Source organism: Pteropus medius, unplaced genomic scaffold (genome assembly GCF_902729225.1).
Source record: "Pteropus medius unplaced genomic scaffold, Ma_sr-lr_union100, whole genome shotgun sequence".
NCBI lineage: Eukaryota > Metazoa > Chordata > Mammalia > Chiroptera > Pteropodidae > Pteropus > Pteropus medius.
Window position 1 is genome coordinate 3,881,152 of NW_024355206.1, and position 23,324 is coordinate 3,904,475.

General features: G+C 39.6%; 2 protein-coding genes across 2 annotated transcripts in view; both read right to left on the reverse strand.

The window, feature by feature from the left end:
- Window positions 1–18,414, reverse strand: part of IQGAP1 (IQ motif containing GTPase activating protein 1) — a 79,407-nt gene extending 60,993 nt beyond the window's left edge. The window contains exons 1-2 of the mRNA XM_039858222.1: window positions 17,985–18,414; window positions 16,139–16,238 (exon numbers count right to left, since the gene is read on the reverse strand). Coding sequence (XP_039714156.1) covers window positions 16,139–16,238; window positions 17,985–18,399 — 515 coding nt within the window. The 5' untranslated portion in view covers window positions 18,400–18,414. The remainder of the gene's footprint in view (window positions 1–16,138; window positions 16,239–17,984) is intronic.
- A 657-nt stretch (window positions 18,415–19,071) lies between these two features.
- Window positions 19,072–23,324, reverse strand: part of ZNF774 (zinc finger protein 774) — a 52,849-nt gene continuing 48,596 nt past the window's right edge. Inside the window, exon 6 of the transcript XR_005651842.1 lies at window positions 19,072–20,480. The gene's annotated coding sequence lies outside the window, so the exon portion shown is untranslated. The remainder of the gene's footprint in view (window positions 20,481–23,324) is intronic.

The window sequence follows — 23,324 nt, forward strand, 5'->3', positions numbered from 1 at the left end:
GTTATCTAAGCTCTCTGAGCTTCGGTTTTCCGTCTGTAAAACAGGATTCAGAAAGGCACTGATTCTCATAAGACTGTTGTGAAGATTAACTAATGAGCTAATGTATACAAGCACTCAGCAGACTCTAAATAATGGTAGCTATGTATTTGTGCATGTGTGTACTGAGTATGTGTGTGAGGATAGCTAGATCCCAGAAATAAACCTATATCTAGAGTCTGACTCTCAGTAAGTTGTTCAATACCTGTCCACCTTGCCCCATTGATAACATTTGTCGAAGGGAGTATATACTTGGCCCTACCCATTCCAGCTCTCGGCAAGACAAAGAAATGACTATTTGGAGAACTCTCCTATGGTAAGCCTTAAAACAAGCCCGGACCAAGTGGATAAGGAGAACAGAATCAGAGCAGAATGTGAATTAGGGGTCTGTGAAGAGGAAACCAGTTGAACAAGTTCTGCAGAGCACATGACTTCAGTGGTTTCCCAGCTCTGCAATACAGAAGGGGAACCTACCAATGCCGGAACTGACTACCCCAAACCACTGACATTCAGTTCCTCCAGGAACAGCCGCTGCCACCACACCCAGCTAGCAGAGCAAAGCCAGGGTGACTTGCTGCTAAAAACCTCCCAAATCGGGCCATCTTTCCTCACAATTAGGATTCTACCAAGCCACTAACATACCTGAGCACCACCTAGGCACTGGGAACAGCCCAGTAATTTCAATACAATGTGGAAAGAACAAGTCTTGAGAGAAAGGAATGTAGAGTATTCAATAAAGCATTCCTCGCCATATGAAGAGGGAGGGGAATTAGGGCAGAGGGTTTATTTACTCCCAAGACCAAGCCTTCAGACACAGAGCCCAGCGAAACATCTACTTATCTACTTACCCATCTCTACTCTAACATATATCGTGAAGCATAAAAGACCTTTTAACCTTGAATGAAAAAAAATCTTTAAACTGAGTTAAACCTCAATGATAGCTAAGTCTCAGCACCTACAGCCTATTCACTGCTGGTTGTGAGCAGCTCTCGAGAAAAGAAACAGGGGAGTCCTCTACATAAGGCGGAAAACAGGTACATATTTCTTAGCAAAAGCAATTCTGAGTCACTGCCTACTAGCAGCTGCTAGAGCCCTGGGGGAACGAGGAGAGCCTGTAGAGCAAGTGTATGTCAAAATTTAATTTTCAGATCTAGTACTCAGTGAGGAGTTAACTATGATACTCATTAAAGACATAGTCCTTGCCCTCTCAGGCTCACAGTATATTAGGAAAGAGAAAAGTATAAGACATTTATATTGTGAAAACCTATAAAAAAAAAAAAAGATACACTGGGAGGTTGCTATAGAAACCCAAGAGAGGAGCATCTAACTCAGACCTGAGGTAAGGGTGGGGTCCAGGTAAGCTTCCTGGAGGAGGTACTCCCTGAATTTATTGTCTTAGATAGACAATATATTTTACTCACGTAAAAATTCAGAAAGTATAAAAGGTTACCCAGTTAAAAAGATTTCAGGAAGTAACAGGCAAGAGTGTCACATGCTGCATAGATTAAGAAAGTACGGAAAATTTTTCAATAGATATAGTAATTAGGTCACTGGTGATCTAAGCAAGAGAAATTTCAGTGAGGGAAAGGAGGGTGCACAAATCACACCCACAGGAGTTAAGATGAAGAAGTCAGAATGCAGTGAGTAAAGGCAAGTTTTCCTTCAAGGAAAAAAGAAAAGACAATAATTGGAATAGGGTCTAGTATTAAGGGAGTGTATCTTGAATGGGTGAGCACGGTTACGTTCCAAGGAGAGAGAATCAGAAGGAAAAAATGCAAATTATAGTTAAGAAACTAATACTGGAATAAAGACCTTAGAAGACAAGAAGGGAGAGGATCCAGACCACAGGAAGAACATAGAATCTTAGGAAAAAAGATACTCCGCCCATTGCTACAGTGAGGTCAAGGTGGCATGTCAAATGAGATGGGATAAATTTGTTAGAACCAGAAAATTTGAGTTTGTAGAGAAAATAGAGATCATCAAGTCATAATATGGGAAACTACAAATGGAGATGCCTACTGAGAATCAAGATTTGGTAAAAGTTTTGATCAGCCTCACCCAACTCTGACAATCAAATGCTACTTTCAAAAGTCACCTCCCTCCTTAACTCTTCCATGATGTACCACTAGAAATAATCTCTTCTTCCTCCAAACTTCCTGTAACCTTTCCTGTGGCACTTTGTATCTCTTTACCTCTTAAAACAGTTAATTTAAAAAAAAAAAAAAGTTACTTAAGTACATAAATAAGAGTGGAAACATTTTCTGATTTACCTTTGAGAGATGGTGGTCAATAAATGACTGCTGAATGGCATAAACTATTCTTTCTCTGATGCTGAAGGACCATAGATCTGCTCTCCATTATAACCAAATCATAAAAGAAAAAGAAAGTACCCTAAGCTCTCATCACTACAATACTGAAACTCTCTTCACCACCACAACCCCCACATTCCATGCAGATTGCACCAATTCAACTGAACAGTATTCCTGAGCCTCTGCTTTGTGGAGAAGCACTGTGGCAAGAGGTGCTGTTTGATACCAAGAAGTCCAAAACGACAGTCTCCACTCTAAAGAAACACAAAGAGTAACACGTAGACGTGTAGTTAGGCTTTCCCTTTCCTCCCACACAATTGTGGCTTATCTTGCAAAACTCAGCCATGAAATCATCTTTCCTCATCTAAACTCTCGCACATTAACTGCATTATTTCCTTCACAATCGTGTATTGCCTTATGACATCAGTAAGACCTTTCATCCTTTGATGTGGAGAAACTTTTCAAATGGCAATGCCCTGTCTGTCCAATCAATCTGTAAGCTCCCCAAGGGCAGGACTGAGTTACACTTCCACATCTCCAGCTCCACCACACAGTCCTGAGCAATGGGGGAGCTCAAAACTATTTCCTACCTGTTTTATTTTATTGTTAAGTGTTTTTCCCAACTTTTTAAGCCATGTCAGGAAAAAAGAGTAATTGAATGTTATCAAGTCATTCAAAATAAAAATACCTTTTAATAACACAGGAAATTAAAATAAAAATTGTTTTAAGTAACTTGAGGAAATACTTAAGTTAGAACATACTCTTCCATTAACTGTGATACAGTTTATGCTTGAAAATCTGCAACATGGATTTTTCTAAAGCAGGTTTTGGGGGAATTTTTAAAGAAATTTCTTATTGTTACTTAATTCCTCATATTAAGCAGATTTCCACTGCCTGGTTCTGTTCCTCTGCTACCACGCATGATAAATTGAACCCTCTTCCATTTTCCAGAAATTTTTTTAATAACGGAGGCAAAATGTAATTCCTATACAGGATGACAGATTGGACTTCTGAGATTCTGTGTCTATCTTCCCTCTAAATCGTGTTTCCATATTAAGTTATCTCAGTCCTTTCAATTATTCCTCATACTTAGAATTAAAGACCCTTTTTCCTCCTGGTCATGCTCATCCGACATGCTCTAGTCCTGGAGCAGCAACCAAGTCTCAACTAGAGGACCACGCCCACTGGTGGAAGTGGTTCCTCAGCTATTATGTTGAAAAAGATGGATTCTGACCTATCAGCAGTGCCTGTTGTGGGAATGTAAGAATCTCATCATACATCTGTCATCCCTGCTCTGGACTCTTAAGGTCCCTCTTAAAGTATGACTGCCAGAACTGAAAACCAACTCCAGGTAGCCTCTGATTGGCACAGAGGACAATGGAGCCATCTCTTCCTTTTCTTTATATACCACATTTCTATTAATGTTAATAAGCCTCTCAGATTTGTTTCATTTTGTTTTATTTTCTCACTGATGCTATTTCTCTCTCTATCCTATACTGAGACACTCCATTTTTTGATCCACAGTGCGAGATGTCACATTCATCACTAATAAATTTCATCACTAGATTCAAGGTATTTTCAAAGCAAAACTTGTCACACAGTGTATTAACCATCTCTCAAACAGCAAATCAGACTCAAGTTTGATCAATACATCGCTGACACATTCATAAGTCCCACTAAAAATGTTTTACATGGAACATGCCCTAAAGAGATTCCTGCATTAAAAACCTAGCAGCTCCATTCTTTATTGAGATAGAATTCATTAAACATATATTCACCATTTTTAACCATCTTAAAATACAGAATTCAGTGGTTTTTAGTATAGTCACAATGTTGTGCAACTACCATGACTATCTAATTCCAGAAAATTTTCACCACCTAAAGAGAAACCCCATATCTATATTAAGCGGCCACTCCCCACCTAGCAGCCCTTTTGAACATGGTTTATTCAGCTGGCGACAAATCTTAATGATGTTACAATCTAGTCCACATTTATCCAACCCGTCTGCAAAAGTACCACAAGACATACTTTCAAATGCCTTACTGAAATCTAGACATTACCGTGTTTCTCTAATTCACCAATCTGGTGACCCTGTCCAAAAGGAAATGATGCTAATGTGACAGGGCTTTTTCCGCGAGTCCTGGTTGACCCCTGAGCATCACTTCCTTTCTCACTAAGTGCTCAGAAGCCATCCATTTAACAACACGCTATGGAATTCTGCCAGTCTAGTTTAGTAGATGAGAACTGGTGATTATCTTCTTTTCCTCTTTAATAATTAGTACATTTGCCCTTCCCCACTTTTAAAAACCACATCCCAGTTCTTCAAAATGACTTTAAGATCCTGACAATAGTTCGGCAATTATACCTATCCAATTAGTACAATAATGGCTTTAATTTAAGGTCTATAAGCCAAAAACATGAGAACTTGATGGGGAATGGACAGAAACTAGATAAAACAAAACAGTTGAGAAGTGACCATGAACACATCCCCAGTTCTTACTTGAAACTGTCCCTCAAATCCATCATTCTGACAGAGAATAGTGTTTCTCAAATCAGTATACTCTGGAACACCAGTCCCAAGAAGGATGATCTGTGAGAAAAGAGTCTGACAGGAAATGAACTCTGAGGAATATTCCTTACACTCTCCTCTCCCCCAAGACTCGGAACCTATAACCCATAATAAAGAGTCTAAATAACCCACAAATTGAACAATCTGTCTAACTTGATTTAATCCAGTATTTCTGAAACGTATTTGACCACTAAACTCTTCTTTAATGTCACAGCACTCACTAACAGAATACATCTCAAAAACAAAAATGTAGAAAGTGAGCCACATGGTTTTCAAATCCCAAACTGTACTCTCCTTTAACACAAAGAATAAATTATGTTAGCTTGGCAAGTCTGTTCATCTCTTCACAGTACACATGTCAAAGCTGTTAATCCAAAACCGGTTTTCTCAATGCCAACTTTATTACACACTATGAATCTTTTAAACGTCACAATATAGCTTGCTTGAAAGCACTCTAGAAAGTTCTAGCCATTGTTTCTGAAAGGATATTTAAGCCATGTTTCAAAAACCTCTATAGTTAAAGGTGACTTGTTCTGAAAAAAAATTAAGATCTCGATTCATAGACTAGAAAGTATGGCAAACTCCAGAACACATTTCATAAGAGAGACATTGTTGATCCTCAATATTTAAGATATTGTCCAAATAGTGTGAGCATTTGAGATCTTGCTCCACAGCAGATATAATCAGTTTAGCTCAAATAAACTCATATTATAAAAATTCTACAACAAAAAGAAGATATTATCCAAATATCATGTAGAAAAAAAAAAAGCAGGATCCCAGTCTCACTCCCCACACCAAAATACATCCCAAATGGATCAAAGAGTGGAATGTTAAACTCTTTACATACTAAAAGTACATGAAGGAAACATGAGGGAGTGTTTGGTATAATCTCAATATAGATAAGGACTCTCTAAAAATAACATAAAGCCCAAAAGCTAAAAATAAAGATTAATAAAGTCAAATACTTTAAAATTCTAAACTATTTTAAACTTGGAAGTCAAAAGCTAAAGGACAAACTGGAATCATTATTTACTACAAATATGGCATCCAAATGGCCAACCTCCTCACTATATAAAGACCTCTTACAAATCAAAAAGACCAATAACCAAACAGAAAAATGAACAAAAAAATTCTGCCAAAACAGTTGACCGAAAAGGAAATATAGATGACTTTTAAACATACACAAAGATGCTCAGCTTCAGTGAGAACTAGACAACCTAAAAATGAAACTACAATGAAGTACTATTTTCACCTTTGAAATTCACGATTATTAAAAAATTTTTTGATACTCCAGGTTGGTGAAATGAGGAGGAAAGTAGCCCTATCATTTACTACTGATGGACATGTCAAGTAGTACAACCTCCACAGAGAGCAAATTGACAATATTTGTCAAAATTAAATGAACGTATTCCCTTTGACTAAGAAATTCCACTTTTGGAAATTTTCCTGCAAGAGTATTCATAAGCGCAAGGTGGCATACATACAAAGTTGCTACTACTTATAATAGCAAAAGCTAGTGTGGGGGGTGGGATATGTCCATTGATAGATTAAATCCATACACTGAAAAACTATGCAACCGTGAAGGAAAAAAATGAGGCACTCTGATGTATTCATTAGAAATGAGTTACAAAATGCAAAGCAGAATGAGTAGTGTGCTATCAGTTCTAAATAAGGAAATAAAAGTAATTTGTATTTATATGCATAAAATATCTCTGGAAAGATACACAATTATTACAGTGGTTCCATGTGGGGAAAACTGGGTTGCTGATCAACAAGACTAAGGAGATAGACTTTTTTCACAGTATATCCTAACATAGTTTCTGAAGTATCAAGTCCATTATCAATTTTTTGAAATAAGAGGAAAAAATGTAAATAAAAAAACAATAAGACCAAATCTGCCTAAAAATATTTTGTTGGAATTCTTAAGTTTTTAAAGGAAAATCCCCAAAGTCAAGCCACCTGTCAAGGACTCTTTTTCAAGCTATTACTGATTAAGAAGCATTATCCAAACTAATGACATATAGCAAAACATCTCCAAGGCAGAAAAACATTTTCTTATAGTAATTATGCAAGTAGTAAGTAACTTTTTAGCTATTTTAAAGGTCATCTCAGATGTTATTTATAACAAAACGATGTGCTATACTGTAAGACTTTTTCTACTTAAATTTTATTTTTATATTATTTTTCTATCGTTAATAATCATTTTATTCTTCTTTTCAATTTTTCCTTTTCTAATTTTGCCCCATCCCCTTTTTTTTTCCTTCAGTTCCTTCTGCTTCAGTTCTTAGGAACACTAATCCTATTCAAGAAAATACTTTTATTAGTTTGTTACATTGCTGATTAATGATACCTAGCAATATGTTGATACTTTCTACCTTATAAATATCTAGCACAACTATAGTATTTCCTTCTACTACAAAAGTCTCACAAGTTTTATTAAAGCCAGAGAGTTCTCTCAGTCCCCAAACATCTGTCCTAACAGAAGCCAAGCCCTGGGCTGGCAGCCGCCTCTTCAGTGCTCCTTCTGCTTTTCGTTATGATTTCCAATGAGTCAACAGGAAGGTATTCTTACTGAAGAAGAAATAGAGGCCTTTAGACAGGCCTTTCTTGCACCCACAACACCAAGAAATACAGTTCTTGCCAAATGATCCAAGGCAATTTCCAATCCAATTTGCCACTCCTGTCTGCATGAGGTCATTATTAAAAAAAAGAAGAAGAAGAAGAAGAAGAAGGGAATTGGGAAGAAGTAATGCCTTTCTAAGTGAATTGAAGAGGGATACCAGGTGAAGAGAACCAGCCGGGAACTCTCCAGCCCTCCAGCCACTGCGGATAACCACATAACCTCTACTGCAGCCACTTCCACCTCCAGGGAAACCTTCCTGTGAGCAGGAGTTAGGTCTAAAAAGTTAAATATACACATTTATCACAGGCCAATTATCATGTTTAGAGACACTTATAAAATCACTTGACTTAGAATTTAGGTTTACTGTATTTCTTACAAGTACGTAGGCACAAATCATTCACCAAGCAACAAACACTGAACCGCTACTTAAATGTGTCTATCACTGTTGTTAGCTCTGCAGTGAATAACAAAAAAGATAGAGTCCAACAATCTATTTACATATGAAAATACATGAGACAAATCGGAGAACTGTCCTCATACAGTCAGAGTGGCAGGTAAAAGGGACTCAGTACCTTCAGAGGTTGACAGCGCTAGCACTGGTGTCACAAAGACCTGGGCTTGAATCCCACATGACCTTGAGAAAAGTGATACTAACCCATTTTTTCCTTCTTTAAAATAAAAATAAAGCCTACCCCACAGTAAGGCTGTATGTAAAGTACTACATCATCATTCTGCTTAATCACTGATAGTTCCTGCTGCTGTCATTATTATTTTTAGATGCAGTAACACTGCACTGGCAGACTGACCCAGTGGGTAAGAGCAAGGATTGTGGAGTCCTCACCAAACCTGAAATCTGGATCTACCACTTCATAGATGGGCAAGTCAACCTCTCTGAGCTTTGCTTTCTTTTCTGTTAAATGTAGATAAAAATAAGCATGCCAGGGACTTCAAGAAGAGCTAATTAGACAATGCACATAAAGTGCTTTGCACTGTGCCTAGCACATGATAAATGCTCAATAAATGGTACCAATTATGATGATGATGAAGAGGGGGAGATGGAGGAGGACACTAATCTTGGGGCAGACAGGAAATATTTTATATCATGATGTCCTTGCCAACTGCAGGGGTGTTTTCGGTGGTTTTTATGTTTTGGCTTCCTTTTAGCTGTTGTAAAGGTACTTGAAGTATTGAGGTTTCTATAACAAAATGTCTTGTTGAAGAATAATTTTTCCCAGCATATAATTATAATTAAAAAAAAAAGACTTTCAAGCTTAAGCAATAAACTTTTTCTTTAAAATAAACCATTAACCAGATATTTCACTTATTTGTTTAAGATTTTTTGATTCACACACTGTCAAGCACAGGGATCAATCAGATTACCAGCAGCTCTTCCAGAAGAAAAATCGAGGAGCAGAGTACTGATTTGCTCAGGTAGGCAATGGGAGCTCTGCATTCAAGTGGCACTTCACTCAGCTTGCTCAAAGATAAGGTCTCTAGGCAACAAAGTCCCAAATTAAACAAACAGTCCCAGTCATATGAATCACTTCCGGATGGTCTCACTTTGCCTACCAGCACTTTTTCAAAACACAAATACTTCCTGTGAAGGGATTTATTCAGCAGCCCCAGCTGGAAACAACCACGAGTCCCATCAAATACGACATGGCTTAAAAATGCTCAGAACAGGTCTGGCTACCAACAGGTACCCCCAAATTGCTAAACTGTGAGGCAGAAGGAATTGTGCAGAAACGAAGACAGCTCACCATGCAAAGTTAGAAATTAAATTCCCAGAACACGTCAGTTTAGGCCCTTAAATATATTTTACTTTATTCTCATTAATACAATGTTGCTCTGACCTCTAAGACCAGAAGAAATATGTTCCAAATTAGGTCAAACCAATGGTCCATTTAGCCTAACCAGACTTTCTCAACCTTGACAATTCACACGCTCAAGCTGGCCAGTTAACACTGGATGTATTCTGTGGTCATACCCACTCTAAGGCTTATGGAAAACAAGGGGAATTGGTAAAGTATTTCGCCCAATTCTCTTGGCTACCAGCTCCTTTCTTCCACCTGAAAGGGATCCTATGAGTGTCACACTACTCTTCATAAACAAATCAGTGACCATTTAAACTATTATCAAAAGCAGAGAGGAAAAAGGGGTCAATAGCTCAAAATGAAAACTGTAACAGAACAAAGCAACTAGCGTAACAGAACCAAGAGGAAAAATCAAGATGGTAGAAAATCGAGTCAGTGAAACATAAGATATATGTGAGACATACCTAGAATGCCGATTTAACCTTAACAAAACAAAGACCAGCCATAGAACAGACTGCACAGATCTGGACTAATGAATCGAAACCAATTACTAAAGATATAACAGACAATTTCCTAGAGCTAAAGTAAAAACACTAAAAAGATATTACAAATCAAGAAGAGTCTCCACATTACAGGAAAAATTACTAAGCTAAACTCTAAAATGTAACTTGGGGAAACTTCAAGAAATAAGAATTTTACAAATTTCAAATCATGAAAGTGTTTTTAAAAAGTTACTTGACACAGAGCTAAAATCAAGCTAGCTTCAGATGTTATTTCTCATTAATAAGTATAAGAAAATGAAGTCACACATATTTTCTCAAGAAAAATTAAATATAGTTCTTCATAACAGAATAAAGAGTCTAGAAGTGGAACCATATGTAATTTAACATTTGACAAAGTAGACATCAACTACTAATAGGTAGTAAAAAGGTTGTTTTTAAATATCAGAATTTAGAAACATGAGACTTAAAGACTTAGTTTCATAAAAAAAAAATTAAATCACTAAATCATAGAAAATCTAACAGAATATAAAACTTTAAATTTTAGTAAGACTTGAGTGAAATGAAACTATTGAGGCTCTGACTTGATAAAAGAAATTATAAATAGAAAGATTAACATTTAAAAGCCATAAAATTTTAAACTGTACAGTAAAAAAAAAGTAAAATGGAAAATCAAGGGAAAATATTTGTAGTAAATATGACAGAAGATTGACTTCCACATTCTTTTATTTTAAATTGAGGTAAAATTGACATAAAACATTATATTAGTTTCAGGTATAGAACATAATGATTTAATATTTATATATATTACAAAATGATCACCGAAGCCTAGTTAACTGGTATCTCCATCAATAATTACAAAGAAAAAAATTTTTTTTGTGATGAAGACTTTTAAGATCTATTGTCTTAGCAACTTTCAAATATGGAATACAGTGTTATTAACTATAGGACATCCAAATTATAGGAATGCTCATGCAAGTTAACATCATGACCCCAGAAGACAGACAAACATCATCAATTTGCATACTAAAATAAAATTGGTAAGCAAAGATGTGGGCAAATGTTTAACCTTTCCAGCAATCAAAGCATTACACTGGAATAAATAATGAACATTATGTACCCATTGAAAATAATTAAGATGACAATATAGGGATTTAAAAATCTGAATTTGTGATTACAACTATGTAAAATTTACATACTTAGATTTTCCTTTCTCTTAATCCCTTTTTTTTAAATTAAATTTATTGGGGTGACATTGGCTAATAAAATTATATAGGTTTCGAGTATATAATTCGATAATACACCATCTGTATATTGCATTGTGTGTTCACCAACTCCTTTTTCTTTATTGTAAAACTCAAGATCATTGTAAAAAGCAGTTCAAATATACAGAAGGGCATTAAATAAAAAGAACAGTCCCCTAACACCATCCACGCCAATTCCACTCCCTAGAGGTAGCCTGTTTCTGATGCGTCCTTTTTAAGACAAAAACTTAAGACTGAAGTGAAAAAACTAGAGCTACGAATCTTTAGAACCTTGAAAGTGCCCAAAAAAATTCCCCAGAAAAGTTTATTAGCACCGCAGCATCTTCATAGTGAATCGGCTTTTGCTCCATGGACCGGGATAAAGAATACATTTACTGAAATGCCTACTGTAGTTCAGACTCTATGCCAGGCACTTAACCCACACAACAGCTCGAGACACATGGTATACCCATTCTGCAAAGTACAAACTTAGGCTCACTCCCTAAGGTCAATCAACTTGCAAAACCAGACTCGGAACTCAACACCTGCCAAAACCGAAAGTCTTCCTTTTTTCACTTTGCATATCTCAACAGTCAAGATTTTCAAAGACGTTTTAATCAGACTTTTTCAAGTCCTGTTTTACTTAATTATAATTATTATAAGATTATAGTCGTATGATTTTTCTTAGTAATAACGATAGCTATAAACTAGTTGACTGCCAAATATCTACCAGATTACTCTCCACATTTCATAATTGTAAATTTTGCTAAGTGTCTCAGCTAGGCAGTTGGGCAGAAAGCTTTTGCTGGCCACACTAGAAAATAACCTCCTTCCATGTGTAACTTTGTTACTATGAGAAAAGTACTCTTAATTTGAACCACTTTATAACAAATACACTTTTTTAAATGCTATCTACTTCTCACCAAGGAGTCTGTCCAAGTCAGTTGCACTAAGGTTAATTTTCAGAAAGGAGAATACAGGTTTTCATCTACGTCACCATTACTTCCTCCCTTGATAACTATGAATACATGAATGAACCCAGCTGGTTGTCCCAATGTGCCACTAAATAGCCACGTGCTATGTGGCCCCTTACTCACACTGGCCCTCCTGAGGCAATTAAACTAGTCTTCTCATCTGTAAAAGGAGAACTTGAGTCAACCTTCTATAAATGATCCCCCTCAATCTTTAGTGCTTTTCCTCCACTAGAGAATTTTAGAAGCTGTGGGGGCGCAAGCTCTTCTTCCCAGTCACCTCACCTATCTATTTTATTTCCTTGCCTCTTCAATGTCTTTAACTTCTGTTTTCAGGACCACAGTGTGCCAGCCTGAATCTATCCAGATGTTACTGAAATTCTGATCCCACTTGGAAGAGAGAACGTCTGAAGAGCCTGTCCTGGAAAATACTCGATGCCAACAACAAAGACATATGCACAAAAGAAAATTCGTTCTCAAGACCTGATTTCTTTCCAAGATACTTTTTCAGCTCCTCTAAATTACAGAAGGTAAAGTACCTCCGTTTAGTGCTAAGCTCTTGTTAACGCAGCGTAGTTTCTGACAGTTTCCAACCAGCCACAGCCCTTACTTTCCCTTCTGTAAGGGGGGTGTGCACTCTCCCGTGAGCTGGGGTACAGACACTGAGCAGGGGGAAGGTGGCACATGTAGGGTCAAAAGGGCACAACAGCAAGCCTCTGGAGGAGGGACTCCCAAATCAAACTGGGGGGGTGCTGGCAGTAACCGGAATTAACTTTCTTCCTGTGACCTAACTGAATTTTATCCTGTTTCCAGGACTACTCGCACGTTCTCCACACCTTTAGGCTGTCCTGTTCTGTCCTGCCTGATATGTTCTCTTCTTTTTTTTTTTTCACCTTAACCTCTGACCTATTACTTCCTCCTATACAAGACTTGAACACCTAGCATACCTCACAAATTTAAATCTCACCTCTTTCACTTGAGTGAAAATGCTATTTATCTCTACTATGCAACTAGTCCTTAGCCAAAGTAAATGTAAAGCCCAATCAGAACAGGTAAAAGGATAAAAAATAAACCCAAGTTTAAGCATAAATATATTAAGTTAAGATGTCTCCCTTGATAAAATCCTTGATCTACTCTGCAGCCCTTAGCAAACAGCCCTCAATCCTTAGGTGACATTTTATTAGAACAATAACTTAATCTCTCCATTGAAGCTACTCTCTATACAATACAGAAAAGCAGAAACTCTATATTTTTTATTTCCCAACCACTCCCAGTGTACAGTTTTATGGAATCAGTCCTAAATTTTCCCACTTAACCCTTTGGGGAAACACAAACCCACACCCACAACACACTCTCACTTCACTATCCACACTCTTACTTACACGCAGTCTCCACACATCCATATTCACCCTCTGCACACTCTCCTCTCTTCCCACTAAAGAGTTCTGTTACAGGTACAGGAGAAAACGGAGTGCCCTGGGACACACAATGGGCCACTGTACTACAAGGTGGAGCTTTCAGTGGGAGGAGTAGCAGTCTTATAAATAGAACTAAAGAGGGAAACCTTTCCCTTGGATCTCTCTGATCTTTCTTCCTGGACTTGGAGCCGGTGTAAACTCCAGACCTTGGGGCTCCTCCAACTTTGGGAGGGGTGGAGGTTATGAAGCCAATACAGAAAGGCAAAGTGGGCTTGTGTCAGAGGAGAAAGAGGGGTCCCAGCAGCACAGAAAGTACAGCCCAGCTCTCCAGGGCTGAAGCCCCAAGCTAATAAGGAAAAGCATGCAATCCGTCTTGAGGTGCACCTCGAATACTTTTTTAGGGGTGGCAGCAGCCACAACACTGGCTGGTAGGGGTCTAGTCCTCTTTTCTCAGCATGACATTCCCCTGCTTCTTTTCCTAACCCTCTCGAACTAGGTCTTCCGAAGTTGATTTTGTAATCAAAACTCTCAATAATAACAAATAAAATCACGGCGTCCAGATTTTCTATGATTGCTTCTATAAAATAAAACAGGCACATTTTCCACAATGCTAGGCCAACAGACAGAGCACACTGGAGCAAATATGCCACTATTATGCCCTCCCTTAGAACCAAAGCATAAAAAATAAAGACTATCACAAATGTCTCACTGCTGTAGTCACCTCCTAAGTATGCAAAAACATCCAACTAAAAAACACCCCAGGAGATCATTGCCTCCCTGGATGGGTTTTAAAGGAAATGGGCTACTTTCCTACTGGAAAAAACACCTGACAGAAAAGAACATGCTCTGGATTAGGTGCAAATGACATGCTTTGCTAGTGTAACACCTGAGGAAGGAAATGTAATGCGAGCATCATTCTTCCCAGGCTACCATATCCCAGCATAAGGAAGAGTTCTAAAAATGTTTTAAATCTTGTTTTACAACTAGGGGAGACCATCAGAATGACTAGAAGCATTTAAAATATACAGCTTTCTGGACCTTCCAGCCCAGATCTATTGAACCAGAATCTCTGTGATAAGTCTCAAATATCTGTATTTTTTTTGAAGTTCCCTAAGTGATTCTAATACCTGGTTAAGAACCACTCTATAAAATGATGAAAATTATTCTTCAATCAAAACTACAAGTAGACTATGAAAACTCTGGCCTCAGTTTCTTCATTGAAATGAGATGGCTGAATGAGATTAGTGGTAGCAAGGGGGTGTTAGCCAAGACACTGTAACAAGGGAATCTTACTGCAGAAACCCAACACTAAAATAAAAACAGAACTGCTTTGGATGGGGGAAGGAAGGTGAGGTAAGGGTCTTCCCGCTCATTTTCAGGTCACCTCAACAGACACTCAGGCTTCACAGAGCGTAAACTTCTCAGATCAGCTGCAGTTTTCAAATTCTTTGACCTTCCAAAACTAGATCTAGTCTACAATCAGAGCAGCAGAGGACTTCATATTTTTGTCCACAGGGCCCTTACAAATTCTGTATGAGAACCATTCCTTTTCCAATAACATATTCGTCTTCTACTGTCTAACTTTCCATTTAGAAAAACTAGATTTATTATCATTCTCCCCATCTAAATCATCACTAATTCCACTCCACCCCTTCCCCAGTCTCCTGGAAGGGCTTCAAGATCAGAAAAGAAGCCTAGATTCAAGAGAACAAACCGAATGCATGTTCGCGGTAGCCCCAGGGACAGAAAGAAGGAGAATGGAACCCAGGAGGGACACAAAGGGGACTCCCACTGTGTCCTTTGAAAGATCTGAAGGGGTAACATTTGTTAGTTCTGGAAAACATGGATGTTTGTTATATTGTCCTTCGGACTTTCCTGCAGAGTTTTAATATTTTCAGATTTTAAAAAAAACAAAACAAAACCAAACACCTCTTGTTTATTAACATTTGAAACAGCCTTGATTTTCCTTAAACTATGATCACAAATACCTTTCATTATCCCTTGCTGGCCTTTTTCCACTGAAGCTCACTTATAGGATATATGATATGTAATTATATCTATTTACCCTGTGACATTGCAAAAGGAAAACAGCAGCAGAACAAAAGAAATGAACCACTAATAGCAAATCGACACTCTAAGAATAGGCACAAGGTCTCGGAGCTTCTTAAAAAAGGAAAACAGCTGTACATTCGTTCACAAAGAACACAGAGGATGATGCCTTTGGTAAGCTGTCTTGGAATGTCGCAAAATGGATGGACCGATACCCAGAGCACTACCAAAGGGAGAAGGAACCCAATTTATATATAAATCAAAACCAGTGAAGAATCAGTGAAACATTAAAGCCAAGAACTTCAAACCTTAAAAATGCTATTTCTCCCTGACAGCTGGTAGTGCCCCAAACATATACCAAAGCATAAAACTGAACAACACAAATCATGACATTTTTCAGTATACGGAAATGTCCATCAGTGTTTTATGATAAACTGCCATCAAGGCTATTTGCTCCCACGAATAAATACTCTACCTCTACTTATTCCTTCAAACTACCAGCATCCCTCAGTCACATCTACAACACACTCAAAGAGATCTTTATCTGTATTCATGCCGTATCAGCTCCCTTCTCCCGATTTTCTCTCCAGCAAGCCACCTTTACCTCTTTGCTTCTTCCAAATGACAAAGGTATTCGTAGGCCACATTCTGACGTCTCCTTTCATCCATCTCCTCTGCAGTGAGTCTCTCATTATCCAGGACAGCTAAAACATGAAAGAAAGAATATAAACAGAAGACTCTGTAACCTTTCTAAACAATAAAAGAGTGCCACAGCATCAATTCCTGTGTCACTTATAGTCAGGGTAACCTGTGGATGCGGCGAAAGCCAGGTATACTACAACTTTCCCAAAACGAGAACTATGGGGTTTCAACTATACTGATCTTACCCTTTTTTAAAAAGTACACACATTATTTTAACATACTTAAAAAATAATGACTTGAGATTCTGGCCCGAACCAGTCCTAGTCAATCTGCCAGACTCTAAATATAGCTGATCATGTTGTTTCCCTCTTTTATTAATAACCAAAGCCAGCAGTCATTAAGAACTATGACAGTGATTGTGCTAAGCATTTTACATGCATTCTCTCATTGAAGCCCCACAACAACCATGCTATTACTGCTCCCATTTCACAGATGAGGAAATTGAAGCTGTGTGACCTTAGCCTCAGGCTAAGTGGTGGGGCTCGGATTCAAATCCAGGCAGTCTATCTCAAAAGCCCTGGAGTTTAACCTTGAAGCAATCTACCTCCTGCACAGGCACCCGAGGTATGGAACAAATTCCTAACTCCTGGGATGGCATTCAAGGCCTTTCCCAATTTAAACACAACTGCTTTTGGAAACAATGCCCCCTCTCCCTGTTCCCACCACTGTGCACTCCACACCAGCCAGTCTCCAACACACAGTGCCTTTCTTCTGTTCAATACTCTAGTTCACGTTCTTCCCTCTTCAGTCACCTCTTGCCCCACCCTGCCCTATCAAAACTGACACAGCATCCTTCAGGGCTCTGTTCAAATGTCCCTACCCCGGGCTCCCTTTCTTCCTCAAGCCCGTTCTCTTCACCCACAATACTATTTATGCCGAATTAGTTCGCGCATCTTTTTATCTTTATTATACCTTATTATCATTGGGCTGTACACCTGTATGTCTCTGATTAACACGTTCTTTGAAGGAAGGGCCTGCTCTTCCCTTTAATTTCACAAACGTGACACAATACGTTACATATAACTGCTGATGAGTAAAATTATCCTAAAAACTGAACGTTACTCCCAGAATATAGAATAAAATCGAAAACCTCTGGACTCCAAAGGACTCCCCCTTGGCCAGTGGTAACTATCCCGCCTGCAGTTCAATGACGTCCCAGGGACAGCTACGGAAAATGAGGAAGTCAGAGGGTTACTGTTTTTTGGGTTTTTTGTTTTTTGTTTTTTGAAATCCCGACGAGGGAACCGAGCCGGAGAAAGGTGAAGTGACTTGCCCAGGGCCGCACCTCTCGGCTTGCCCGAGGCCGGGCATGTCTGGACCCTGGGTCTCCCTTGCCGGCAGCGCTCGGGCAGCAACTCCTCACCAAGCCCGAGCAGAGCCCCGTCTCCGGTCCCTGCTTCCCCGGACACGCCCTGCACCGTCCTCCTGCCACCTCACTCTAGGCCGTCCCCCCAAATCTCGGTCTAGCTGGGCGGCGGGCGGCGCTGGGTGGGGCCCTCCAGCTGCAGCGCCGGGGTTAACGCGAGGAGGCCGCCTGCGTCCCACCCCCGCCGCCTCGGAGACCCCGGCGCGAGGGCCGGGGGGGCCTCGCCGCCCGCCGCCCCTCCCGCCACCACCCCGGCTCTTCCGGGTCCCCGCGGCCCACAGCCGCCCTGCCCCACCCGCCCCGCCGAGCCCCCGGGAAAACGGCGCCCCAGAGGCACAGAGCCCGGCCCCGAAACCCCCGCGCCGCGGAGCCCACCACTCACAGCCATAGTGCGGCCGGGACACGCCCAGCCCGTCAACCTCCTCCGTGGCGGACATGGCGGCTGAGTCCAGGTCTCTGCTGAGGAAGCGGTGAGACCTTGAAGGCGCGGGCTGCGGCGGCGGTAGCTCCTGCAGTGTGCGCGGGCTGTCCGGGTCCCAGAAGCCCCGCCCCGCCCCGCAGACCACGCCCGCACGGCCACGCCCACACGCCTCGCCCTGCCGCGCCGGCGGGAGCGGCAAGAGGCGGGGCCCGAGCAGCCCTGCCCCGCCCCTTTCCCCGTCCACAGTCGCAACGCCCTGAGGAGGCGGAAGGAAGGAGGTGGAGCGGGTCCGCCTGTCGGGCTCATATATAGCTCTGCTCCGCGCCGAAGGCCGGTCCCCGCCCTGAAATCTTAATGTCCCCGGCCGCTGTCTCATCCGCACCTCGAACCAAAAGACTGCCACAGTCCGTGGCTGGAAATAAAAGCCATAGACTCTCTCCCTTCCCTGCACCAAAGGGCTCAAAGACGGCGTCCTTTGAAGCGGCCCAGGGTGTTCCTCTGAGACACAAGCAGGACCCAAACTGCCCTAAGGGACTGCAGACTCTGGCAGTCTGGCCTCAATTCTCTGCTGGATACACCAGCAGTCGCCAGATTTGAACTGCTCAACACCCCTAGTATTTGAGAAGTGGATGCTAAAGCAAAAGAACTGTGTTTGTCCAAACTTCCTTCCCTTAGATACCCTGCCACTGATCTTTGCAAATTCTTCTTTTTAAGGGACTCCTCTCCTTTTAGGTATGGCTCTTCCCCTTGCACCTTGTGCGCTGCCCATAAAAAATTTGATGGAAAAATGTCCTCAGCCCTCTAACGTTTTTTCTTTGTCCACTCTTTTTGAGTAACTTTATCCACGCTCACCTTAAACTACTGAAGAGCCCTAAATCTATGTATCTCCAGACCAGGCTATCTCCTCCAGAAGCCCCAACTCAGTATTTTCGGTTGTGTAATAGACATTTTAACCTGTGAATCCCGCAGACTTCAAGTTTACCGCGTTGGACGCTGACCTTATTCCTGCTACATTCTCTGTTAACAGAAGTGCTCAGTTAGGTCTAACATATTCTACCAATCGGTTTTCAGAAACTTTTAATAATTTTTTATCCCATTCACAAGCTTAGTTAATCCAACATCTTCAAACATTTAAAATCATGTCTATAAACTTAATAGATTTTCTTTGAAATTCCTCAATTGTCTGACCTAAAACCTTTTCAAGGCTTAGTAATCCTTACAACTCAGATAAACTTAAAAATATAATGAATCTAAAGTTCTCTTAGATGGCCCAGTTCTTTGTGTACACTAAGATTTCAACTCAAAATCTTGAGCCTAAAATTAACTTAAATATGCATTTAAAATAATAGTTATAAGGCTGTCACTCTAAGAAACTCCGTTTTCTTAAATATTGCAAGTGCATAAAATGTGAAATATGCACATGTTTCCTCTTAAAACCAACATATTAATCCCATAATTCTGACCCCATCAAGCCTTCCTGTACTCAATTCTAAAGCTTCTCTGAGTTGAAAGACACAGAGATGCTAAGAAAGACAGTTTCCAACCTAGTTAACTAAGATTGTTTTTGATCAGTGGTTTCTATCAGACATAAGTCCTAGAGCTGCAGACTTTCAGAGCCATTCTTCTCACTGTTCCAAATATCATTTGGAGCCCTTTTTATATTATGTCACAGACTTCAAAACTCATTGTCTCAATCCATACTACTCTTAGAAATCTGCAAGTCCTATATACCCAGTTTATCTTTTGATTTTATTTTATATTTTTTGGCTTTTAAGATATGCACATATGTTTTTATTACAATTCTAAAAACTTTTGTAATGAGTACATATCCAAATATGTAAATATATTTTCTCTCCAATGATAAAGGTTATCAATCTAATGGCCTTTTACATTCTTTCCTCTTCCTAGAACCATACACTTCTAACATGTATTAAATCGACATCCCATTGAGTTTCAGATATCTCAGCTTTATCTGTCGGTAACAAATTAAGTCATTCTTCATAACTATAGTAACAAATGTACTGAGGTTTTACTGGACTAAATGTTTTGTATTTACTTATCTGAGCCTCATAATCTACAAAGTAAGAACAATTATTATCTCCAATTTACAGATAAGAAAATGGAGAACCAATGAATTCAAATGAAGTCACACAGCACAGCAAGAGGCAGAGCTGAAACTCAAACCCAGGGCTGTCTGATGACAAAGTTCACATGTATGGTCAATAAACACGAACTTCAGAGAAATGCACATTAAGATCATAACTGGCCACTTACCAGTTCTTGCCTGTCAGAGTAACAACGTTTCTGTTCTTTTGTTTTGTTTTGTTTTAATTGATATATTGGCAAAGGGCTGAAAAAGGAACCACTGCCATGCCCTGTCATTGGCTGTAAATTGACACAATCTTTCAGAAGTCCAACCTGGTATTATGCAGCTCTCCTTCAAACAAGGGATTTCTCCTGTTGGAATAGATCATAAAAAATTTTTTTTTACAGCACAAAAATTAGTGATGAAGATGCTCCTTGGAAATGTCTTAAATGCCCATCACTGGGTTTTTAGATCAGTGACAGCACCTCCACACAATGGATTGATATACAGCCTTACAAGTGACAATGTGTGGTTCTGGTCAGGTTTGACCGGCTACAAGGAATAGAGGCCCATTTGTTTACCTCTCAAGGAAAAAAGGCCAGAAAGAGGGCAGTTATAATAAAGATACATAGGGACTAGAACTGGGGCAACAAAAAACAGGACTAATGGAAGAGTGAAGGCATGGGATTTGTTTTTCCCTCTGTGCATTTCTGCTTCTCTATGAGTCTGCTCTACCCTCCTCTCTTTGACAACCAGCTTCCTCCATTCTAATTTTTTCTGTTTCCTCACTACTCTGGCTTTCATTTGGCTTGCCATGGCCTTAACTCAAGGCCATGGCATCCTTAAACCATCAGCTCCATTGAAGATAATCTCAGTTTCCCAGTTCCATAATCCAGTGGCATATGATTAGCCCAGCTCATCTTTTCAGCCCATGGGTATGTCTCTGACTTGGATCAGATACCATTCCTTTAGTTCAACTAGCTGTGGTCAGGAGAAATGGCCAGTTAAAACTGAGCTGGGCATTATTTGCTTCCGTGGTAGGCTGGGTAGGCAAACAATGATCAGTATTTCTAATATGATGGTTAAGTGAAAATAACATTTTTGCTCTAAAAGTATATAGATAGATACGATATGCATATGAATACAAAAAAGCCTTGAAGCATATATACCAATATATTAACAGTGTTTTTTCCAGGTGATGGATTTACAGTGGATTTGTGTGGGATTTGTTTATTTACTTCTTCATATTTACCAAGTTTTTTAATATCAGCTACTCAAAATGCTATTTTGTCAGTAACAAAGTTGTTAAATATAAAATGAATAAATAAAAATTAAAGGGCAAAATAATTTTGGGAGATAAAATTGGTTCATGACCTTGAGAATTGATAGACTCCTGGGAATGGAGCAATATTAACAGGATAGCTTCAGATAAGCACTATAATAGAGATTTTTCTGGGCCTGGAATACCATTTAGCCTCTTATCTGCCTGGGAAATTCCTATTCAACTTCCCAGATCCAATTCAAAGATCACCTCCTCCCCAGGCTAAATTAATCACTTCCTCATTCATTTCCCAGTAGCACTTTAAAAACCATATGTCTTCAAAAATAAGTCCCAAGGTTTTTGTAATACTTATGAAATCAGGTTAGGTCTTACAATCAGAGTTAAAAGAAACTAGTCAGACACCAGGTAGCAAGAAAATTTCATGGAAAAATAACAACTGTCACTGCTTGCACATGTGTGAATTTAAATTCTGAGAAAAGGTCAAAGAACTTTCAGAGCTAGAATTGATGACAGAATCCACATTTTAGGAATGGCTGAGTAGATTCAAATAGAATTAGACTCTTCATAAGAAGCTTGACTCTAACATTGATTTTGTAATTCCAGTTGTAAATGTCTGCTATTGTTGATGAAGTCTTTTAAAACATATGCATTTGATAGGATATTCTTAATGTCCCAAAAGGCTGTTAGAATTTGATGGTGCATCCCACAAAGGTGTCTTGAATTCCAGGAAGTGTGTGACCTTATATGATTTTATTATAGCACTTAGCTCACTGAATAATAATTAGTTATCTGTCCATCTTCCCAGATAGATAATTAACTCCTCAAAGCCAGAAATTTGGATAAATAAACTCAGTGTGAAGAGTTAACAAATGTAGCATCCTTTTTGTTGGAATTTTAAAATCTGTTTTTTATACAGTTTATGTAAAAATTTTCCAGAAGGATGGATTCCATAGGACAGATGGTAACACTTTTGACTGACTTGGTCCCTTGTCTTGTATCAGAATATAGAGAATTTTGGATACCAGCGTCTTGTAAAAGAGGCTGGAAAATCTGAGGCTATATCTTCTCAACACTAATGAAGATCAGATGTTAAGGACTTCACAGATTAGCTTTTCAGGAGACTGTAGCTATGCTATGACAGGCACAATTCTGGGATGGCTGCCCAAAATTCCCAATCCTTGGCTGTTCAGTCAAACGCTAATCAGCTAACCTTAAGATAGGTCAGGTAATCCCATGAGCCCTTTAAAAACAGAGTTTTCTCCAGCTCCTAGCACAAATCAAAGAGACTCAAAACACAGGAAGGATTCAATGGGCCATTGCTGGTTTTAAAGATGGAGGGGGCCACGTGGAAAGAACCTGAGAGCAGCCTTGATGATCTGAGAGTGCCCCCCGCCCCCCGGCTAACAGCCAACAGGGAAACAGGGACCTCCCATCCACAACAGCAAGGAATGTGATTCTGTCAACGACCAACCCAAGTGAGCTTGCAAGGGGATTATTCCCAAATCCTCAAGATAAGAACCTAACCCAGTGGAACATTTTGACTTTCACCTTATAAGACTTGAGCAAAGAATCTAGCCAGGCTTGCCCAGACTTCAATAGAAAACAAATTCATATGTCCAAGGACATTTGGGTGTATGGGAATGAGGTGGCCCCCAGGTAGTGTTGCCAGAAACACTGATGATAAAATTTTGCATAAAAGCACCATGACTTGCCGGCACCGGGCTCCTCTCTGACAGGACTGACTCCACACATTCAGTGAGTCCTTTGAGTAGATGTACAATAATAAAATGAGTACTTAGTTTGATCTATGCAATCTCTGACCTCATTTCTCTGTCTTCCTATAGACTGAACAACTTGGGTAAACTCAGGCTAGAGATAGAACAAAGGGGACAACATATAGCTAATTATAGAATACCATCCAGTGGGTCTCTGT